We start from the raw sequence: 20,119 nt of genomic DNA, 5'->3' as shown, positions 1-20,119 counted from the left end.
CGTTATATAGCATTATAAAAATGAACTGTTAATAATATTCGATAAACTACACATCAAAACGCAAAACAGTTTCCGAATGCTTATATGTTATAAGATAATTTATTAATATTAATTTGGTTGATATTTTTAATAAGATTAATATTAAGTATAAAACGTATTGATATAATATAGTGTGGTCATAACATAATAGTTAAAAAGTTAAAATAATAAGTTAATATTTAGGTATAATATAGTGCATTATAATTCGTAGATAATATTATGGATTATTAATTTATAAATTTATAATAGTAATTATCTCGAAAAATTATAAGTTTTTCATTTACTGAATTATCAAAGAAATGTTTGAAAAAAATCATATTTTTTATTATTATTTATAAGTTTTACTTTTTAATAACAAAATACATTTCATATTAATAAGTAAAATATATTTTTTTTAATTTTGATCCATGCAAATCGAACCTTTAACAGGTAACAGTTATTTTATTTCAAGAAAATATTTTGAAAAAAAATTGTGAAATTAAAAATTAAAAACAATAAGAATAAAAATAGTAAAAAATGTATTGCCATATTTATTATAGTAAGTATGTTTAGAGATAACGAGTATTTACCTACTATTAAAAGAATCACTCTGTATAATAATACATGAGAATATATACTACGAGTTCGATGGTTGACGCGCTTATAAAAGGCTTACAAGCCTAATATAATATATATATATAACTATTATATTTTCGGTACCTAATGGTTTAAAGTTAAGTATTGCGCATATAAGTTCTTACCTTGCACTTATACACTAGTTGAAACTTCGAAGGGAGATTACGGCTAGATACTCGGCGAACAATCAAAGCTTCTACCATTAAGACGGATTTCAGACGAGTGACCGACCATTAGTAAGTATTGTACTTAACAGTCGCAGAGACAAATAATAGAACTCGTGGGTGAAACCAATTACCGTCATATTGGCGCTTGTACGTAGAATAGCACTGACTCGACAACAATTAAGTACCTTATATTATTGCACTACAGTTTTCATAGCGTTGTTTTCAATACTAAAAGAACAGTTTTTGTTATTCTAAAAAAAAAAAAAATGTTTTATTTTTATTATTGTGATCAAGTCCATAATACAGCAATAAAATCGTTTGACACGTTGAAACAATAATATTACGGTTTTGCAGTGATATGTTACTTTCAGTTTAGATAAATATTATTTTATTTTACTGACACGATAGTTGTGTCATCTATTTCAATGTGCGATATTCATGGATAAACCTAGAATTAATAGTCTAGGAATTCTAAAAAGTTTAAGGAGCATAAAGTTTGAATAATAAAGTAGGTGTAATTTCGATATAGGTACCTAATTATATTTATAATAATTCATAATATATTAATAGATAATAAAACACGATCATTCACTGTGATTTGTGACGGTATTAAAACAGATTAACAAACTATTTTGGATGAATATTTTTGCAGGCCAAGAGTTAATAAGTATTAATAATTTGTTTGATCACAAGTATAAACCTATTAAACCTGCTTCACTACTTTATAACGATATTTATTTATTTACCTGCTGCCAGTGGCGTGTCCAGTATGAGGTTTGGTGGGTCAATGCAGTATAAACCATTTAAATTGAATTAGTGAGTAGCTGGCCCCTAAGCCAAATGTTCTATGAGAAAATTGATGATTACTTATTTGAAAACATATTATAATATACATTAGGTATGTAGTTAGTTTTTCAATGCCATAATATAATTATGTCCGGACGACATTAAATTATTAATAAACTCTTTGTGTGCCAAAGTTTAATATAATCCTAAATAGAGCGTATCATAATATAATAAACAATACTTTACCACACGAAGCTTTGTTAATAATTACAAATTACAAATCTAATTAAAGCACACTATTTTTAAAAGTATACTAATAATTATTTCTATTATATTTTTCAATATTTTAATATAATTCCTATCATATTATGAGCATTATTTAACCAGAAGTTGCTAAAGTAATAACGTATTGATTTACTATCTATAAGTGAACTCACTGGACTATACCAGTTTTTACTTTGTAATTTGACTGTCATTTGCTATTACTACCAGTCTATTATTGTGTCTGCCAGATTTTGCCTACCTACTTTTTTTTATTAAATTTTTTGAAACTCAATCAACTGACCATAAAAAACGCTTCATTAAACATATTTGACCCACTCTATTATAAATCCCTAGACTCCCCACTGCCCGCTGTACATATATCATGTTCGTTTAGCTCTTAATTAAGCTATCGATTATTCGTTAATATATTATTATTACGCAATGAACAGTATTATAAATGCATAGAGCGACACAATAGAAATACAGATGATAATTTGAATTCAACGTACCTATCTATGCCATTGTGGATAGCAATAATTCATAGATTAAATGAACAATAGAAGATCTTAGACCACAATAAAATAACCGTATGTGTATACGTAATCGATTTAATATTAAAATTAACCAATTTATATTCATTTAAAAATCATACTATTTAGTAAAAGAAGTATTAATTAAACGTATGCATTTGATATTATATAATTTCGTTTTTCCGACAATGTTCAAAAATTATACAGGTTATACCTAAATGCGTTGATCACCACATTATAGTTTTTAAATTAGTTTTTACCCATAATAATTCATACCGTGCGCTTATGTTTAATTAAACATATGTAAGAGTACTTATACTGATACATACCGATGTAATTTTCATTAATCCATCATCGGAGTCGTTCACTATACGTTAGTATAACCGCTATATACGTCTGCAGCTTTTTACTATCACATTGTATGTAATTATAAAACTATTATAATTATTTTCATTATAATATTCCTGTTATGGTCACGATCAATGTAAACTGCAGTGTATTACAGTTTCGTTTAATCTATTCCATTATTATTCTTCTACAGTAAAAGCGGTTATCTCGATTGATGCGAAACGTTTTGCATAACTTAATTATCGGCGAGCCTCGTGAGTCGAGCGTGGAATTTTAAACGGTCCCGGAATAAACGTGAACGAAGAGTAGAGCATTCAATTGTGTTGGCGAAAGGAAAGGGTCTATAACCGCGGTCGCTGAAAAGGGAAAAAAAAGAAAAAAAAGTAAAAGAGGCAGCCGAAAAAGTGTACATTCTTCCGTCCTCAGACCATCTCGGAATATTCTATAAAACGGTTGATTCACTCGTATATTAGAATAAATCCACTACAGATACGCCTATGTATCTGCCAAGTCTTGAATTTAACTAAAACAAACTATCCTATGTAAAGTGTGATTAAATTTAAATGTAATCACCGGAAAACATCAAGATTCTTAAAATAATTTTAAATATATGGAAATATTTTTTGTCTGAATTTTTATGTTTATTCGTTTTTTTTTTTCAATTACTTATTACATTTGATTTCATAACAAAAAGTATAATACTGTAACGGTTTGTTACATTCATATCTGATATTATTTAAATAGTTATTTTCATTTGTAAACACTTAACATTTATATATATTTTAAACGAAGTTTTGCAAAACTTTAATGTTATAAATACTTCAAATTTTATTATATTATTAAGTGTTCTGTTTTCTTGATCATAATTTCGTCATTGTCCAATTTATGTTTTCAACATCAACTATCTTTGGATCTTGTAAATATAATAAATAGTATAATGTTATTAGTGCTCATCTCTCAAATCTAATATTATTTCCAGTAGTCGATAATTTGAATATAAAAATATTATAGTATTTACTATTCTTCGAAAAAAAAAAATGAAGTTGTGCGTATTTAATTTAAAAAACTAGTTATTATTAATACAGGTTGGTTACTTACTTTTAAAATTTTAATGTGAAATTTATGAGCGTGGAATACAAATAAAATTTGAAATATAGTTACACGAAAAAATATTTAAAATGCAGCTACTTGAGTAGTTGTGCCATAATTTATTGTTAAGAATTTACTCTAATTTTAATTTTATAAGAATTCTCAAACAAGATTTTTTTTATTTTGAAAATAATTAGATTTACTACCCACCATAGTTACTAACTCTAATAATACTTATTATTAACTACTAAGGCCTCCTGTTATAAATGTATCTTGATATGAATTATAATATGTGCGTTTACAAGACAATACCGCTATAATAGTCAAGACAACAAGGCAATTATATTCCTATATCATGAATCTATTAATATATGAATGGTGTTAATGAATACATCTCATCTTATTACGGTGTAATGTATATTGTATATTATGCATATAAGTAAAATATCGGTCTTAATATGAATTATTTACTTGGATAAGTAGTGTGCCAACTGCACGAATATAATATGTACACAAACAAAATTATAATATAATATTATCACGCACAATTCATCGAATCTTGTCTAATAAATTGTATACCACTGTTTGTCATAAAAATAAGCAACTAAAAATTGAATACAAATTAATATAATGACAGATACTTTTTCTTTTATTAAACTATTGATATATCATTATTTCTCATTTTTAAGTTTTCTACAAAAATTGCCAATAACAGTGTCAGAGTCAATAACTGATGTAGATGGATAATAATGGCTCAACTGTCGAGAGTAAAAACGATTGTACATGATTTTTCTCATCTTTTCTAAAGTTCCAGGTACCTTCTTAAAATAAAAAAAAAATGAATAAAATTGTGCTACTTACGTGTATCATAATCGTTATATTTTGTGCTTATAAAAATACATGAAAGTAACAATCATTCAAATAGTAACCTATTTTTGTTTTTTTTTTTTTTGTCTTTCTTTATCATATTGTTAAAATATCTCATATTAAGAATAAAGTTTGTATGAACTTAAAATTTAATCATGTTAACATATGTAAGTACCTCACGTTTAAAATAATTGCAATGTCCTTGTTAGAAAAGTTTTTATTCTAGGTAGTTAAAGATTAGACAACTACAACTGTAAATTGTGTCAAATAGTTGTACCAATGTATTTCAAATAATTATATATAATTGTCTAAAATCCAATCCGAAGATATATAAATTTCCTTATTGACTACCATTTTCAAATTTAAGAAAATATATTTTTTATATAAAATGTGAAATAAAATATGTTTGTAATATTATAAATATTTGCGCTTAAAAATATTATAGATCTTAAATATAATGCATATTAGCATATATTAGGTATCTAATACATTCTAATTAGTAATTGTATAAGTATCAAAATCTCTAGCATAGTTGATCAATTTCATTTTAAAAAGATTTGAAAATTTTATACAACATATAATAAAATAAATTAAATAATAATGTTTGTTTCTATAATATTGTTTTTAATAAAATGTAAAATATGAATGTATCCATTTAGTATCATTGGCAAAAACGAAAATATCAATATTTTTTTTACATCTTTTTTTAATTTTTGAAGTTGATAACTTTAAAATTCGTTAAAAAAAAACGTGACATCAAAATCTATATAAATAGTTTTTCTAACGAAAATAAATCTCAAGTATTTTTTATTTTTATTCATAGTTATTGTACTATAATATAAGTAAGTATATTTATATAAAATTAGTATCAATTCGTTTACCGAGTAGGTATTTCGTATGGAAATTGATAGATTATCGTTTTTATCGTGGTTTAAAATTGTAGCCACCTATACAAAAAATACATTTGCATATTTTATAAAATATAAATTTAACACATTTGTTTTAAACGATAATTTAGTTTAACTTAATCAATCGAATTATCTTTCGGTTAAGTAATTACATTTTATGATAAATGGTAATAACGATACAGCTATTATTCAAAGTGTTTTATATTATTTTAGCATTTCATGCAATTTCAGTGATAAATAATATTAAATTATAAAATATTGATCGCCAAATACATAATATATACCGTAGTAAACTAACAATATTATCGTTATTGTTTAGCAGATATATGCCGCTTGTGTATATACTCAATACAGTCATAAAAGCATTACCATGTTACATGTAACATAGCATGAATAAAATTTGGAATTTGATTTCTTAAAAATCTCAAAAAATCCTAAGTGTTCTCAAAATAAATTCACTATACAAATGTGTTAAAAATATTTATATATATTATATGCTTAAAAATAATATAACCAAAATGTATCCACGATGATGGATCAATAAGTGATCAGTAGATAAAAAATACCATAAAAAATCAAATATGTCAAAAATAAGCAAGAGTCATTTAAAACGGCTATAATCCATGTATAGGTTAGCTAATCACAGAGCTGCATCAGTATCAGAAATCAGAATACAAAACTATATTGCATTAAAATGGTTCTAGCCATAACCAAGACCGATGATGATACCTACGCTCGACAACGGTAAAAATAATATATGTATTTTATTTCATAACGTTGTTAACCAATACATTTTATTCGTTTAACTTAACCTCAAAAACATTTGATTGTTCTAGCCATAAGTATCGTGTACACTGTACATGTATAATATTAATATGACGTATGTACGCATAGTTTTATATATATATATATATATATATATAAATATAATATTGCGGTATCCAAGTATATAATAATATAGAACTGCAACACGATAAGACAAATCGTAGTCACACACATGACATGATACATCAACCTAACACTGATGTAGCAGAATGGCAAACAGCTTGAATAATGTAAACCATATTGTATTGTATATTATTATATAAATATATACGTTCGCACGGGACGTAAGTTGTTTGTTGTTGTTGTGCGTGCGATCAAAGAACCGCACGAGGTGTGATGCGAAATACTTAAAGACGGTGCGAGCGAAGTGCCTGCTTGTATATCCATATACTCCGCCACGTAGGTATAATGCACAGAGGTACACCTACAGCAAGGCGTGTGAATAATCTTAAATCTAATAAATTACGTATACTATTATTATTATTATTATTATTATTATTATTACTATTACAATTCCGTCATTATTCGCGATCGCTGTATTTATTACGGCGTGCAGTGTAAATATTATACGTGTGTTCTTTAGAGAGCAGCTGAGTTGTTACGATTGTCTAAATATATATACGTAATATAACAATAATAATGCATACCTACCAACCCAAATAGTCTCTGTATTGTCTTAACGGGGCGACATGATATTATCATGTAATTAGGGTGGTGTCTCTAGCAGTCGACGATGACGTGGGGATATTGAAATGATATGTAAGTGTTAAACGAACGAAGTTTGTTTTATGCTGATTTGGGATAGATGCATATAATAGTGGCCATAATATCATTGATAATATTATGAACGTGCGTGTACGCTCTGTATTTTTGTACATTTCATGATGCTCTAAAACAATCCCTATAACTTTAAAATAAAATAATATATTTAACTCTATCGACATTATAATAGTAATATAGGCGCGGCCGACGCTACTGTCGAAACCGGGTGTAATGCACTCGTTCTGCTCGAAATCCAACACAACTTTAAGAACGATGTTTATAATATTATATAATGTTTAATTATTTTTACCTAAATTGATTGTTTTTAAAAATATTATTAAACTGTATTACATTGTTTGTAAAGCTTTAAATAAATATTTATTACTGATTTTTCATATATCAGAGGAAAAAAAGGAAGAAAAATCTATAAGCTGTAATAAATTACAACGATTTCTGTCGAGGTTAACGGTGGTCAATATATTTTTTTAACAGTAATTTTCAATCAACAATTTACTTTATATTTTGTAAGTACGGTTATCAGTTTATAGTACATTGAGTTTTCTAACAGTATCTAACGAGATTATTTCGGGACACATCTATGCCGTATGGAAGCAGTCAATATCTATTATGGACTTAAAAAAAAATCCAACCCTAAAATATATTGTGTTTACCCTTGTTGGAGTACCAATGTCGTTCTTAACGATCTAAGATCCATCCGAATGCCAAACCACAGGCATTTACTTTTCAATTCCGTTAATAGACAGGCTCTGAGAAATCTATATATCCATTATTTATCTACGCACATAAACTCAAAAAAAAAAATAAAGAAGCTTTATAAATGAATTAACGTGTTGGTTTTAAACAATAATAAAAATATTTTTAGTCTAAATACTGATTTTCAACAAAAAATAATTTAAGCCATAGTGCATACGATTTATGTAAGTAATAGATTATTTAATTTTTATACTAGCAAAATTGTACCGAACGATTAAAATAATGTTGCATTTTACTCCAATTATATGAATGGACATTTATTATATTATTTATTATTACCTGTATATTTCGCTTTGGTTAAAAAAAATAAGTGTGAAATTATAATATTAATACTAGCTATATAGATTTAGGTGTATTCGGGCTATTAATTACAATATGCTGTCAACTGTGATTGTACTATTTAGCGAACGTGTTAAGTTTAGCCTATATATTTAGTGAATAATCATGAATTGTATCCACAGTGTTTACCGTTTCATTCAATTATAATATATTATCATACATAATTATGAAAATAATATTCAAGTTTTTATTTATAGAGAAATGTAAAACGAATTGTCATTATGACGACTATTATTAAAGGAGATGTTGGAATGCGTGAGACCAGTACGTTTTGGCCAGCGCTAAAACACCCATAATATATAATACTTTATAGACAATAAATTATGACGGCATGACGCTGCACATGTCATTATTCGGCATTTCGATACGAAAATTCAGACATTTGTAATAATATTATACTGTCGTGACATTTATCGTAATGCAATTTTACATAAAATCATACGTACACACATAGTTAGGTACATATCTAGTTACAGTAGTGTAATTATTTTAACAATTTTAAAAAAAAAATGTATTGCCTTTTGACGTTAGTTTTGGAAAATAAAATAATTTATATAACTTAAATTTATTAGGTAAAAAAATAAAATTACTGTAAAGAATTTAATTTTTTTTTCTAGTTTTTCTAGTCACCTTTTTTTTTTAAATTGTTTTAAATTATGACTTACATTTTTTTTAAATTTTGTATTTTATTTTAGAATATTAAACCTAAAACGAATGTTTTCAATAAAAAAAATTAGATTTGTAATGGATTCAAATTATGTGAAAAAAAATATTTTTAAGAACGTTAAAGTTTTTCGAAATAAATAGTGTTTACAGTTAAAAAAAAATCACCCTGTACTTATATTTAAATATTGTAATATTGTTTTCACGATAAACGGTGGACACGTGCGAGGCCTATACTTGTGGGAGCGGTTCCGCAGACCGTAAATCGGTCCCTTTGAGTCGGTGCCGCGGACAAACAGCGCGAGACCGATGGTGGCGACGCTCCGTTTCCGAACTCACTGCTTAAATATCGCTGGTGCTCCCGGATACAAGTACAGTTCGATAGCTAGACCAAACGTTGTGACATGGACGACAACGACAACTATTACTATTGTTACGACTACTACTTCGACGACGATGGCGACGACGAAAGGGATTTCCGTCAGGATTTTCCTGGAGGACGCTGCTGGGAGCAGGTTGCGGAACCGGTCGTCCTGCAGGATCCGGTCGGACAGGTTGCCAATGGCGGACTTCCAGTAGTCATAGACAGTAAAGGTACGAAATATTATCATTGTTGTAATCGTTGTAAATTCATGAAAAAATAAAAAAGTGATATTTATTCTACTAAAACACAGCATAATTATCTCTGAAATTACTATCACGGGGGGCATCACCAATGCAGTATAATATCATAGTGGCCATTAGAATACGAATAGAAAAATAAATTATTAAAATGATAAAACTATGACGTTTTACAATTATTTTTTGTAAACTAATATGCGATAAAAAAATAATACTTTTCTTTTTTTATTTGCATAAGTAATAACTCATTACTTATTAGCTTACACTATTTTGGTCTAAAATTGTAATATGAAGATGTGACGCACAGCAATTTCCAGATTGTTAACTAAATTTTCACTTTATTAAAACAAAAATAGGATAATCTTATTGTGCTTAAGAAAAATGATCTATATATTTATTATTCTTAATGTCATTTAGGGATTTAAAAATCGTATTCAATTATCTAAATACATTTTCGTTATAAACACTGTTTTGATCCGAGTAAATAGGGTATACCTATAATAAAAAGCAATACAATATTATTATGATATTGCATACGTGAAAAATATTTATATAAATATTCGAATTCATAATATTTTGATAATAGATGAGTATGCAATAATTTTTGTACGTAACATTATTGAAAAATATATCTAAAATTATTTAAAATTATTTTTTAGATACTTCAATTTAGTTTAAAATTATCATTTTGGAGATCAAGGTAATTAAATTATAAGTTCAAGTTCCATTTTCATTTGTAATATAAAAAAAAAATAATGTAAAACGAAAATAAAAATAAGGTTAGAATATACATGAAAAGTTACAATTCGTCTTCATTGATTGTTCAAGCTATTTCAATACCAATGATTAAAATCATATCAAGTACAGTAGGAAACCCTTTACATAAACATATATAATACATTTTAATTAATCAATTATTATATTAATTATTACTAGATGCAGAACTTATAAAAGCCATAAAATATAAATATTATAATTTTAACATAATGGTACTTAATATAATAATATATCCCTACTTAATAATCGACATAAATATACAATATATAACTAAAAAATAGTATTATTCCTTAAAAGTATATTATTCAAATCATTAGAATAATTTATACATTTTCATCAGCTTACATAATAAATTAATTTATTTTTAAATTATACATATTTGTTTATAATTTAAATTATGTTGTGTAAATAAAAAATTGTGTCTTTAATTTTGATTAATTGAATTTTAAATGTATATTGAATTTAAATTAACTATTATTATTTAATTTTTTTTTAATTATTTTGTAAGTAGGCACTTTACTATAGTCTATAATTTAATAACAACACTATTCAACAAATATTATACTTGTGTCCATATGCAATTGCAAAATATCGTATAGCTTATAAAACATAGCTAAATACTATATACTATTATAGAACCTAACCTAAAAAACTGATTAAGTTAGGTTTTTTGTCATATACAGCGTAGTGATGCATTGCGACAAAATTAATCTACGTTGAAAATTTCTAGACTAATATTAATCAGACTTTTTGAAACGTGTCATGCCATTTCGTTTGTATTTCAATTTAAATTCTAAGTTTTTAAGTTAATTTTTTAATTATGCAATCTATAAAATTAATATTTATATAATAAGTACAGTTATATACGATAAGTGTTGGGTTATTTGTAAGTGCGTGAATAAAACCATTGAAAGCACTTCAGCGAAGAATAGATCGGTTTATTCAGCTATTAGGTCACGACATCATTTACTTTTAGAGTATCTTCCAGGTATACTAGAAATGTTGTGAGATAATAGGTCAGTTAGGAGTGGATTTCGATGGCTTTGTAAAAGGGAACAAAATATTTTATCAAGAGTGTTTACTACATTTAGATGAGAAGAATAGAGGAATCATCATGGAGCGTGTGGTTAGATACATAATATGGAAATTTAATGATTTGACGGAGACATTTGAATTTAAAGGTTTGGATACGGTTTGAATGTTAGAAGATTTGGGTGAGCTCTAGAGGCTAAATTTTATGATTACAAAAAACATATTTATATTACGAATTTTATTGAGCTAATAAAACCACTACATCGTGTAGTTTTATTGCAACGCATTAAATAAATAAAAAAACTACAGTCTTGACATTTTGACCAAATATTAGTTTTAACATTTTATACAACTTTTTTCTGATGAAAAATAGTTTTTTTAACTTTAATATTTTTAAAAATTATCATTATTATTAAATATAATTTTTTTTATATTATTATATTATACATACAATATTCAATAACTCTATAAATATACAAAATTGATTATTTTATACTTAAGCTCCTAACAATAAAAACTAAATATTTATACATCATGCGCATTGTTTAAATATTTAGATTATTTTTTAACCTTTATAATTTATTATAATATACAAAATTTAACGATATATTACTAAATAATATTTTATACCACAAAATTTAAGTTAAATATTGGGCACTAATTTATTTTAATTTACTGTAAAACAATTACCGAGTACAAAGGATTAGTATCAACAATTATTATTATTATTATTATACTATGCTATACTATATGTATTGTAGGGTTTATTGACGCAGAGATTAACAAAATAGCCTTATAATGTATTTTTATATGATGAAATCGTTAATTTACCTTTTCTGTATCTATTAGCTTAACCATTAACACCTAATGGATTGATGAAAAAAATATCATGAAAATATCACTCGCAAAATGCATAGGATAATTTATTCACAAAATATATTTAGAGATAAAAATGTTAACAGTGTTCATATTTTATTTAACTAATTTCAATACCATCATGATAAAATAAATACTTATTTTTATACTTTGTATTAAACTAGAACCACATAAGTATAGTATATTTCATAACAACTTTAGAATGATAAATGCATAAATGTTTTCAAAGCTAAATCTTTTATAAATGAATAAATCTAAAAACAACTAATATATTTGAATAGAGCGTGTTCATAGGATGATTTTCAAACTGTATACTTTTTTGACATATGTCAGGAAAATTTGTTTTCGTGTACAAAAATAAAGTTTGTTTAACTAGAAACTAAAAGTTTCTTCCGCATGAGTTAGACATTTTTAATGTACAATAGTCATATTTTAAACGATTTAAACACTTCAATAATATAGGAATCTATTTAATAACTATTTTCTTAAACTTTGATTGCTGAATATTTAAATTTAAAAGTTGTATAGAGTAGGTACCGTTTACATTTCTAAAAATAATATTCCTAATACTCCTATTTCTATTTCTATATTACCTGATTTTTTTTATAGTTACTATGATTGATTGATATCCAATTAAATAGTATGAAAATATAAAAACGAAATAAATACTATCAATTAATTTATTTTGTCTATTTTATTGCTCAATATTTTTTGTATGTTACTTTAAAATTAAAAATAAATATTTTGAAGAAATGTCGATTGGTATCTTATAAAGTTTGTTTCTTCTTCTTATAATATATAAACAAAAAAATCGTAAAAATGTTATATTAATTATAGCAGATATGGTTAAATCGTATAATCAAGATTTTAACTACAATAATTTTTAGAATTAATTGATTTGACATTAATTCCAAAGATAGAACACGACAACATGATATATGCTGTTATGTGTGAATCAAAATGAGTGCCCAACGACTTAACCTATACGCACTTCCTAAAATATTTTTATTTTTTATTCTATATATTTAAAAGTATTAATAAATCTACCTGAATAATATAGTAAATTATTCAAAATGTTCTGGGACTTTCCACAGCTGAAAATTTAGTAAAATAATATTAATTGATGTTATAGTATTTGAAAAATCCTTTGAGATAAGGAAAATAAAAAGATATCGGAGTGAGTCGAAATTTCGATAAATTTAAAAACAAAATATGTGGAGAAAGTCTTAAGAACATAATATTGTAATTTTGTAACGTTTTTATAAAATAAAAAACGACATGTCTAAATAAATGCTATGCTTTGTATAATTTATACAATTGAAAGTATTTGAAACATCTGCTTACGAATACCACAATGAGTTATATACTCTTCGAGATTCAGTGGGAAAATAATGAAGATACACGGCTATGGTATAAACCATTTGTTCGTTATTAATTATTCAACCTTTTGCATACTTTTTTTTTTTTACTTTTACTTTTACGAAGATCAGAGTATAATTAATTATTGGCCTGCACACTAATGCATCTCCATCCTTTATAGTGGAATCAGGGGAGATCAGAAGAAATATTTAGCGAAAGTAAAAAAACCACGATATTATATTTAAATATAGTATATTTTGTTTTGTTTATTTAGATTTATATAGTTTTGCGAACGATTTTCTATACTTAACACCAAAAATGTATTTTATAAAAATGATTGAACTCGTTAATGTGGTCGAGTACGTTAAAGCAAACCATTAATAAACTCATATTTTGATAATTAAAGTTAAACAATTTTCTCTCGAACCATATGTATGAACTAAATAATTTCAACAACAATTTTATGAAATAAATTTTTGCGTGAAAAATAAACCGAACGAAAACTTGCTGCACTTCTCAAATGAGTTATCAAATTTAACGAACAAGTAGGACTAATAAAAGTTTTTTGTAAAATTACTTATATTAATTGCAAGTGTTTACCTTTGTTATACTCATGCGTTATGACTATAATTGGAAAACTGTACACTTATACATAGTAGTGAACGCTGGAAAACACCATAACAAAGAAAATGCTTTCCTTTGGGATTCCAGAAAATGAAAAACCTCAATGGCTCAATCACATAAAAGTTACGATACTTTTTTAATCAAACTAATTAAAAATAATAATAATAATTAGTATTGACGATAATATTATTAAACATATCTACAAGACATAAAAGACTTTAAATGCTGTAAGAAATATATTAGTGATATGGTAACAAATAAAAATGTCACTATATGTATTTATATTTTATACTGGTTGCAATTCATTATCAACAAAATAATACATATGATTTGAATACTGGTGATGAGTAAACAATAAAATCACTATTCATGTAGTAGTATAATAGCATTTTATTATTATAAAATAATTACTCTCGTTGGTATTATGTACAATTTAACCTAAATAATATTATGTCTATAATAACAGATTAAAATTACACGCAAGCAAATAACCAAATATATTTATTTAAGATTTTCTATTAGCAATGCAAAGTTGTAATTATTGAAAACTAGCCATGAGTAAATAATAATATTGTAAGTTGGCAATGCATTTCAGTATTTCATCTATACTAAGAGCATTTAACTTAAGCGCACACTATAATAGCTTACAGTTATAACTATGCCTTTGGTTCATATAGATTTTCGCTTATTGATTACAGCGAAGACCTTAACATTTAACTGTTATGATAATTTATGACCCGTGTCAAGTATCATAAGATACAGTATCAATATATTTTCAAATAAGGTAATTTTATTTTAGTTATTTATTCCATATTATTTAAAAATAAAATTATTACGACTTAGAACTTTAATAGTTCATAGTTTTGTAAATAAGTATTGATTTAAAGTTTCAATTTAGTCTTTATTACATACCACAAATATTCTTTCTACGGCCATTTTCATAATATGAATCGTACTAATGTACTTTTATAGGATCCCTATAATTATACATAATTTGTGTGATTGTTCCGGTGGAATTTATTGTGGCCACTCAAAAGATTATACGTATAGTATGCAGCGGTATGTTATTACAATACCCTATTATATATAAATAAGTATATATATATTACCTAAAATAATTTGATGACCACTGTTTGATTGACTATAAAATCTATACAATAAAATCTTTTTTTGTTAATTTGATCACTTGAATCTTCTATAGTTATATTTTATGAACATCTTCAAGGATCAAAATATATATTCACAAATGCCTATATATAACATATTTTATTCACCCCTATTAACTTTTTACTTTCTATATAACCTAAACATCTCAAAACTTTAAGACGAAACGTTTATAATACTCAACTATAGAGAATATATTTTGATAACTGTCTTATTCAAATTATTATTAATTTTAGATTAGTTCAATATTTAAAGCATGACATCATATGATATTAATTTATGGATAAAATGCTGTCATCGAAATTTTTTTTTCAATAACACCTAATACTGTTACCAGTATTATTATTACTGACATGGTTTTTACATAGCTTATTCCAAATAACATGATTACACGAAATCTTGTTAAGTAAGCGGTATAAACTGCTATGAAATTTAATATAATATGTAATATAAAAATCATCTAATAAATATTACATTACGAGTACTCAAGAATTGATGAATAAAAGTCGGAACATTATTATTATCGAATAATATATAATAAACAGTTATGTATTAACAGTTAATAATTTAAATGTCAGTTTATACTTACATAATGTAATATCTGCAATCGCAGTATTTAAACACTAACTATGGTTAATTCCTTTTTTGAATACATTCGTACTGTCATAACATATTTAAATTTCATAATATTATGTGTTATAGCTTATAAAGATTCGGAAGCTTCTTGTATTTGTTTTGTATTTCGTAGCATTTTTAAAATATCCTAAGTGTTTCTAAATATAAATTTATTTCATGAAACATTAAAATTATACACAGATTTTGACTATGCATATTTCATTATATTTTACAAAAAAAAAAACATATAAGTATCCAACAAAATATTATATGTAATCATTTTTTCTTAACAACTATTGATATTGCATATTTTTCATACTCATACGTACCTACAGTTAGGCTCGAATTTTAAATCTACATATACATTTGTATTTTATAAGTCCTAGTTTTAAATCAACAGAAACAATATATTATAATGTTATAATAGTGATGAAGGAGAATTTCATCATATACAGTGTACACCTATTGATAATATTTATAATACCTATATAATGTATTACTGTTGGTTATAAGCTCACATTATTGCCGATTAATAACTCAATAAACAGAACAAATGTTATATTAACTCAGTAATATTGTTCATCCAATCATTCTGAAATATTTTTGACGACGATAATAAATTTACAACATTTTATTATAAATACGTACTACACATATAATTTTAATGGTTACTATTATTATTAATATTTTTTTTTTAGAAAATGATCATAGCATGAAATGTCGAAAATCTAGAACTGCCTTCACGAAATACCAATTGGGGTGGCTCGAGGGAGAGTTTGAGAAGTGTAAATACTTGACTCGATTAAGACGGTACGAAGTGGCTCTAATACTTGGTCTCACAGAACGACAAGTAATTATAATATTTTGTAGAATATTCTGCTGTCGCATATGTTTTGTTAGAATTTTTTTATGAATCGTTAATTATCTTATCATTTGCAATACATATATTGCAAATTTGTACATTAATATTTTAATTCAACGTTGAGCGTAGAATTATTAGGTTGAATTGATGTTTATAGGGTTTTAATTAATTTGGATTAATATGTTTTCTATTCTGACTGTGTCTATAAGCAATATTAGTTGATAACAATTACAACAGTAAATTTAAATTTGTTAGACACTAAATATAAATTGCATGTAAATAGTATACTGTTAATTGGATAATCTATTAAGAATTTCAAAAAACATATGTTTGTAATTAGAACTGTAGAATACTTTAAAATTAGTTTTGATAAAAATAAAAAATAAAAAGTGAACAAATATCGTATTATATCGTATATATATATTTTTAACATAAAAACATCTAATTTACTGACAGAAAATAATACCATTCATCGATTATCCTGTCCAATGTAATTTATAAGTAATCTATAAACATGTAATTTACATTTATCATGTCTTAGGTGAAAGTATGGTTCCAAAATAGACGAATGAAGAAAAAAAGGCTGAACGACGAATCCATTTACGGATAACAGGATAACGATTGTATTATTAGCATTTCAATCGTCAAGAGAAATCGCTATATTACGTTTGTACAACATTCGTGGCATTGTTTTATAATATAGACATAAGTTTTTTTTTTCACGGTTTAAACCTTAATGGAATTTAATTGTATAAAATGGATTATTTCACCTACCATCGGGATTAAGAGTATTAAAAAATAAAAACCTTTTTATTTGTACGCAACAATCACCAACAATTTTTTTTTATATCTACCTTCAAACAACATGTTTTAGACTTTTTAACCTGATCCTGTTTTTGTTGTAAATAAATTCCATAATATGTGATAAATTGTATCCCAACAGTTTGCATATATTTTTAGATTTAAATTATCTTTTTATCAATATATTTTTTCATATATCGTTGTCTTAAAAATATCATTGATTGATTTGTATTATATAATGTTGTAGATTTAATAAAAATACAGAATTAATCTTTAAGTTAACTTTGCAAACAATACAACTTTGAAAAACAATTTTATTTAATTCTTATCCTTCTCTTTTTGAATATGTGTGATTGAAGTTTATAATTCAAATTAAAATATCTTTAAAACTAAACACGCTTAAATGTCACTAACAAAACCAAAAAATAAACTCGTTTATTATAATTTTGATTTCCATAGTTAAAAATGTTTCAGTATGGTTCACATTAAATCAATAGGTACTCCAAAACAATTTTTTTTTTATTATCTTATCAGCTATTGTGTTTATACTATAGCATAGTACTATAATAATATAGTTAAGTTAAGCATATTATTCAACGCCCTCTCTGTAATATTTTATCTCATGTAAGCTTGTTTTAATCAAAAATATTATATTATTATTTATCACTACAGTTTAATTAATTTTTTACCCAATGAAGTTTTAAAATCGCACATTTTAGAGGTACATAGCAGGTTTCACGTTGGTAGCGCTGAACACAAATTAATAATAACTGATGAGGTAGAGATAGACTAAGTACATATATTATATTCAATCGGTTATTTATACTGCGTGCAACTAAGTCTTTATACCCTTACATAGTTAAAGAACTAAGGTGCATAATACGAGTTAAAGCTTATTGCCCACCCGTGGCATCATTATTGCATAATTTACAGATAAACTACCCAACATATACTAACCAAAAACCGTAATAATTATACTTAAGGATGTTTTTAAACTTTCGAAACAAAAATAATAATATAAAAACAGCTTGTACTGTAAACTGTACATTCAATATTCAAGAGAGCCGTCTTTATGATTAATAAATATTATAAGTTAACGTTAAATTGAAAGTGAAATAACACTATTAAAATATTTCCATTTTAGAATAAGACATCTCATTGAAAATAATATGTCAAAAGTCAATTCTGGACCTACTAAACCACAAAAGACATTTTTTTTATTTTTAAAATCTGATTTGGATACAATAATTTTTTATTAAAAATAAAATCATTTTACCTAATCACAATAATAGTAAATTATTATTTAATAAGATAAATCTCAATGATTTAAGATTCAGTAACATGACGTATTGTATAGGCACGATTGCGTGAATCCTTGCCTGTGTTGTCATATATTATATGATCATTTGAAGCATGTTGTAACTATTTTTAACGCCAAATGTTTTGAAATAATGTAAAAGTAATATAATGCCGGAAAAGAAACGGAAGAAAATGTTACTATATCTTGTGTTTATGAAGCGTAGGTTTTGAAAACACATTTCTATATTCGGGATATACCGGCAATTTATGATTTCTACTAAGTATAAAATATGCATTATGAGTGTGTATAATAAAGTACTCAGATGATGTATAATGTCCCAAAGGAAGTAAATATTTTAAACATTTGTAAACTTGTGTTTTTATAATTTAATGATTCCATGATTTAACAATAAATTTTAAATTGGAAAAATTATTGTCATAAAGTTACCAAAGTGTGTCTATACATTTTTTAATCGAATCAAAAACCGAATATCTGAGATTTTATTTTTACATTTAAGTAGATAAAATGAAAATTGATAATACATTATGATCTACGTATTTTGTATTTATTTATTAAACACAAGATTCTGTATTGTGTTATTTACTTCAAAACGTATACGGCCCTAATAATTAAAAACTTTTATAAACATCACAAAATATTACACTAATATTATGTTAAATAGATTGAATATAAACATCTGAACAAAAACATAGCAAGTCCAATTAGATACCTAATAACTTATGTACTATAGACATTTTAGCAATCTTGATGTCGTACCGCATGTAAAAAGAAGAGCCAATGATGTACAGACATTTGTTTCTAGTAATTATTGTAAAAATAAACGAAGAAAATCCTTTGAAAACGAAATTAATTACCACCGTTAAATTCCTCGAAATTTAATTTTATATTTCTCTTTATTTAAGGTTTGAGCCATCTTACAACAGACGAAAGTTAGGGTTTTATTAAAATGTTAATGAATTCGTCTAATGCTCCGGTTTCAAATTTTCAATAGAAAAATTAAGTCTAAAATTGTAATATATTTAAAAAGAGTGTAATTTTAATCGCAATAATATTTTACTTATTATGTTTTTAAAATATAAATATTTTATAAA

The 20,119-nt window shown here is 25.3% G+C and overlaps 1 protein-coding gene across 1 annotated transcript; it reads left to right on the top strand.

Annotated features, from left to right (window-relative positions):
- Nucleotides 1-9,250: 9,250 nt before the first annotated feature.
- LOC113560476 (homeobox protein MOX-1-like) lies at nt 9,251-17,699 on the top strand. Its single transcript, XM_026966365.1, has 3 exons — nt 9,251-9,570; nt 16,743-16,894; nt 17,448-17,699. The coding sequence occupies exons 1-3, from the start codon at nt 9,381-9,383 to the stop codon at nt 17,514-17,516; spliced, it is 411 nt and encodes a 136-aa protein (XP_026822166.1). The 5' UTR covers nt 9,251-9,380; the 3' UTR covers nt 17,517-17,699.
- Nucleotides 17,700-20,119: the final 2,420 nt, after the last annotated feature.

The sequence above is a fragment of the Rhopalosiphum maidis genome, chromosome 1 (assembly GCF_003676215.2).
Source record: "Rhopalosiphum maidis isolate BTI-1 chromosome 1, ASM367621v3, whole genome shotgun sequence".
In the NCBI taxonomy this organism is placed as follows: Eukaryota; Metazoa; Arthropoda; class Insecta; order Hemiptera; family Aphididae; genus Rhopalosiphum; species Rhopalosiphum maidis.
The sequence above is the reverse complement of the archived record's forward strand: the minus strand, read 5'-3'. Positions and strand labels throughout refer to the sequence as shown.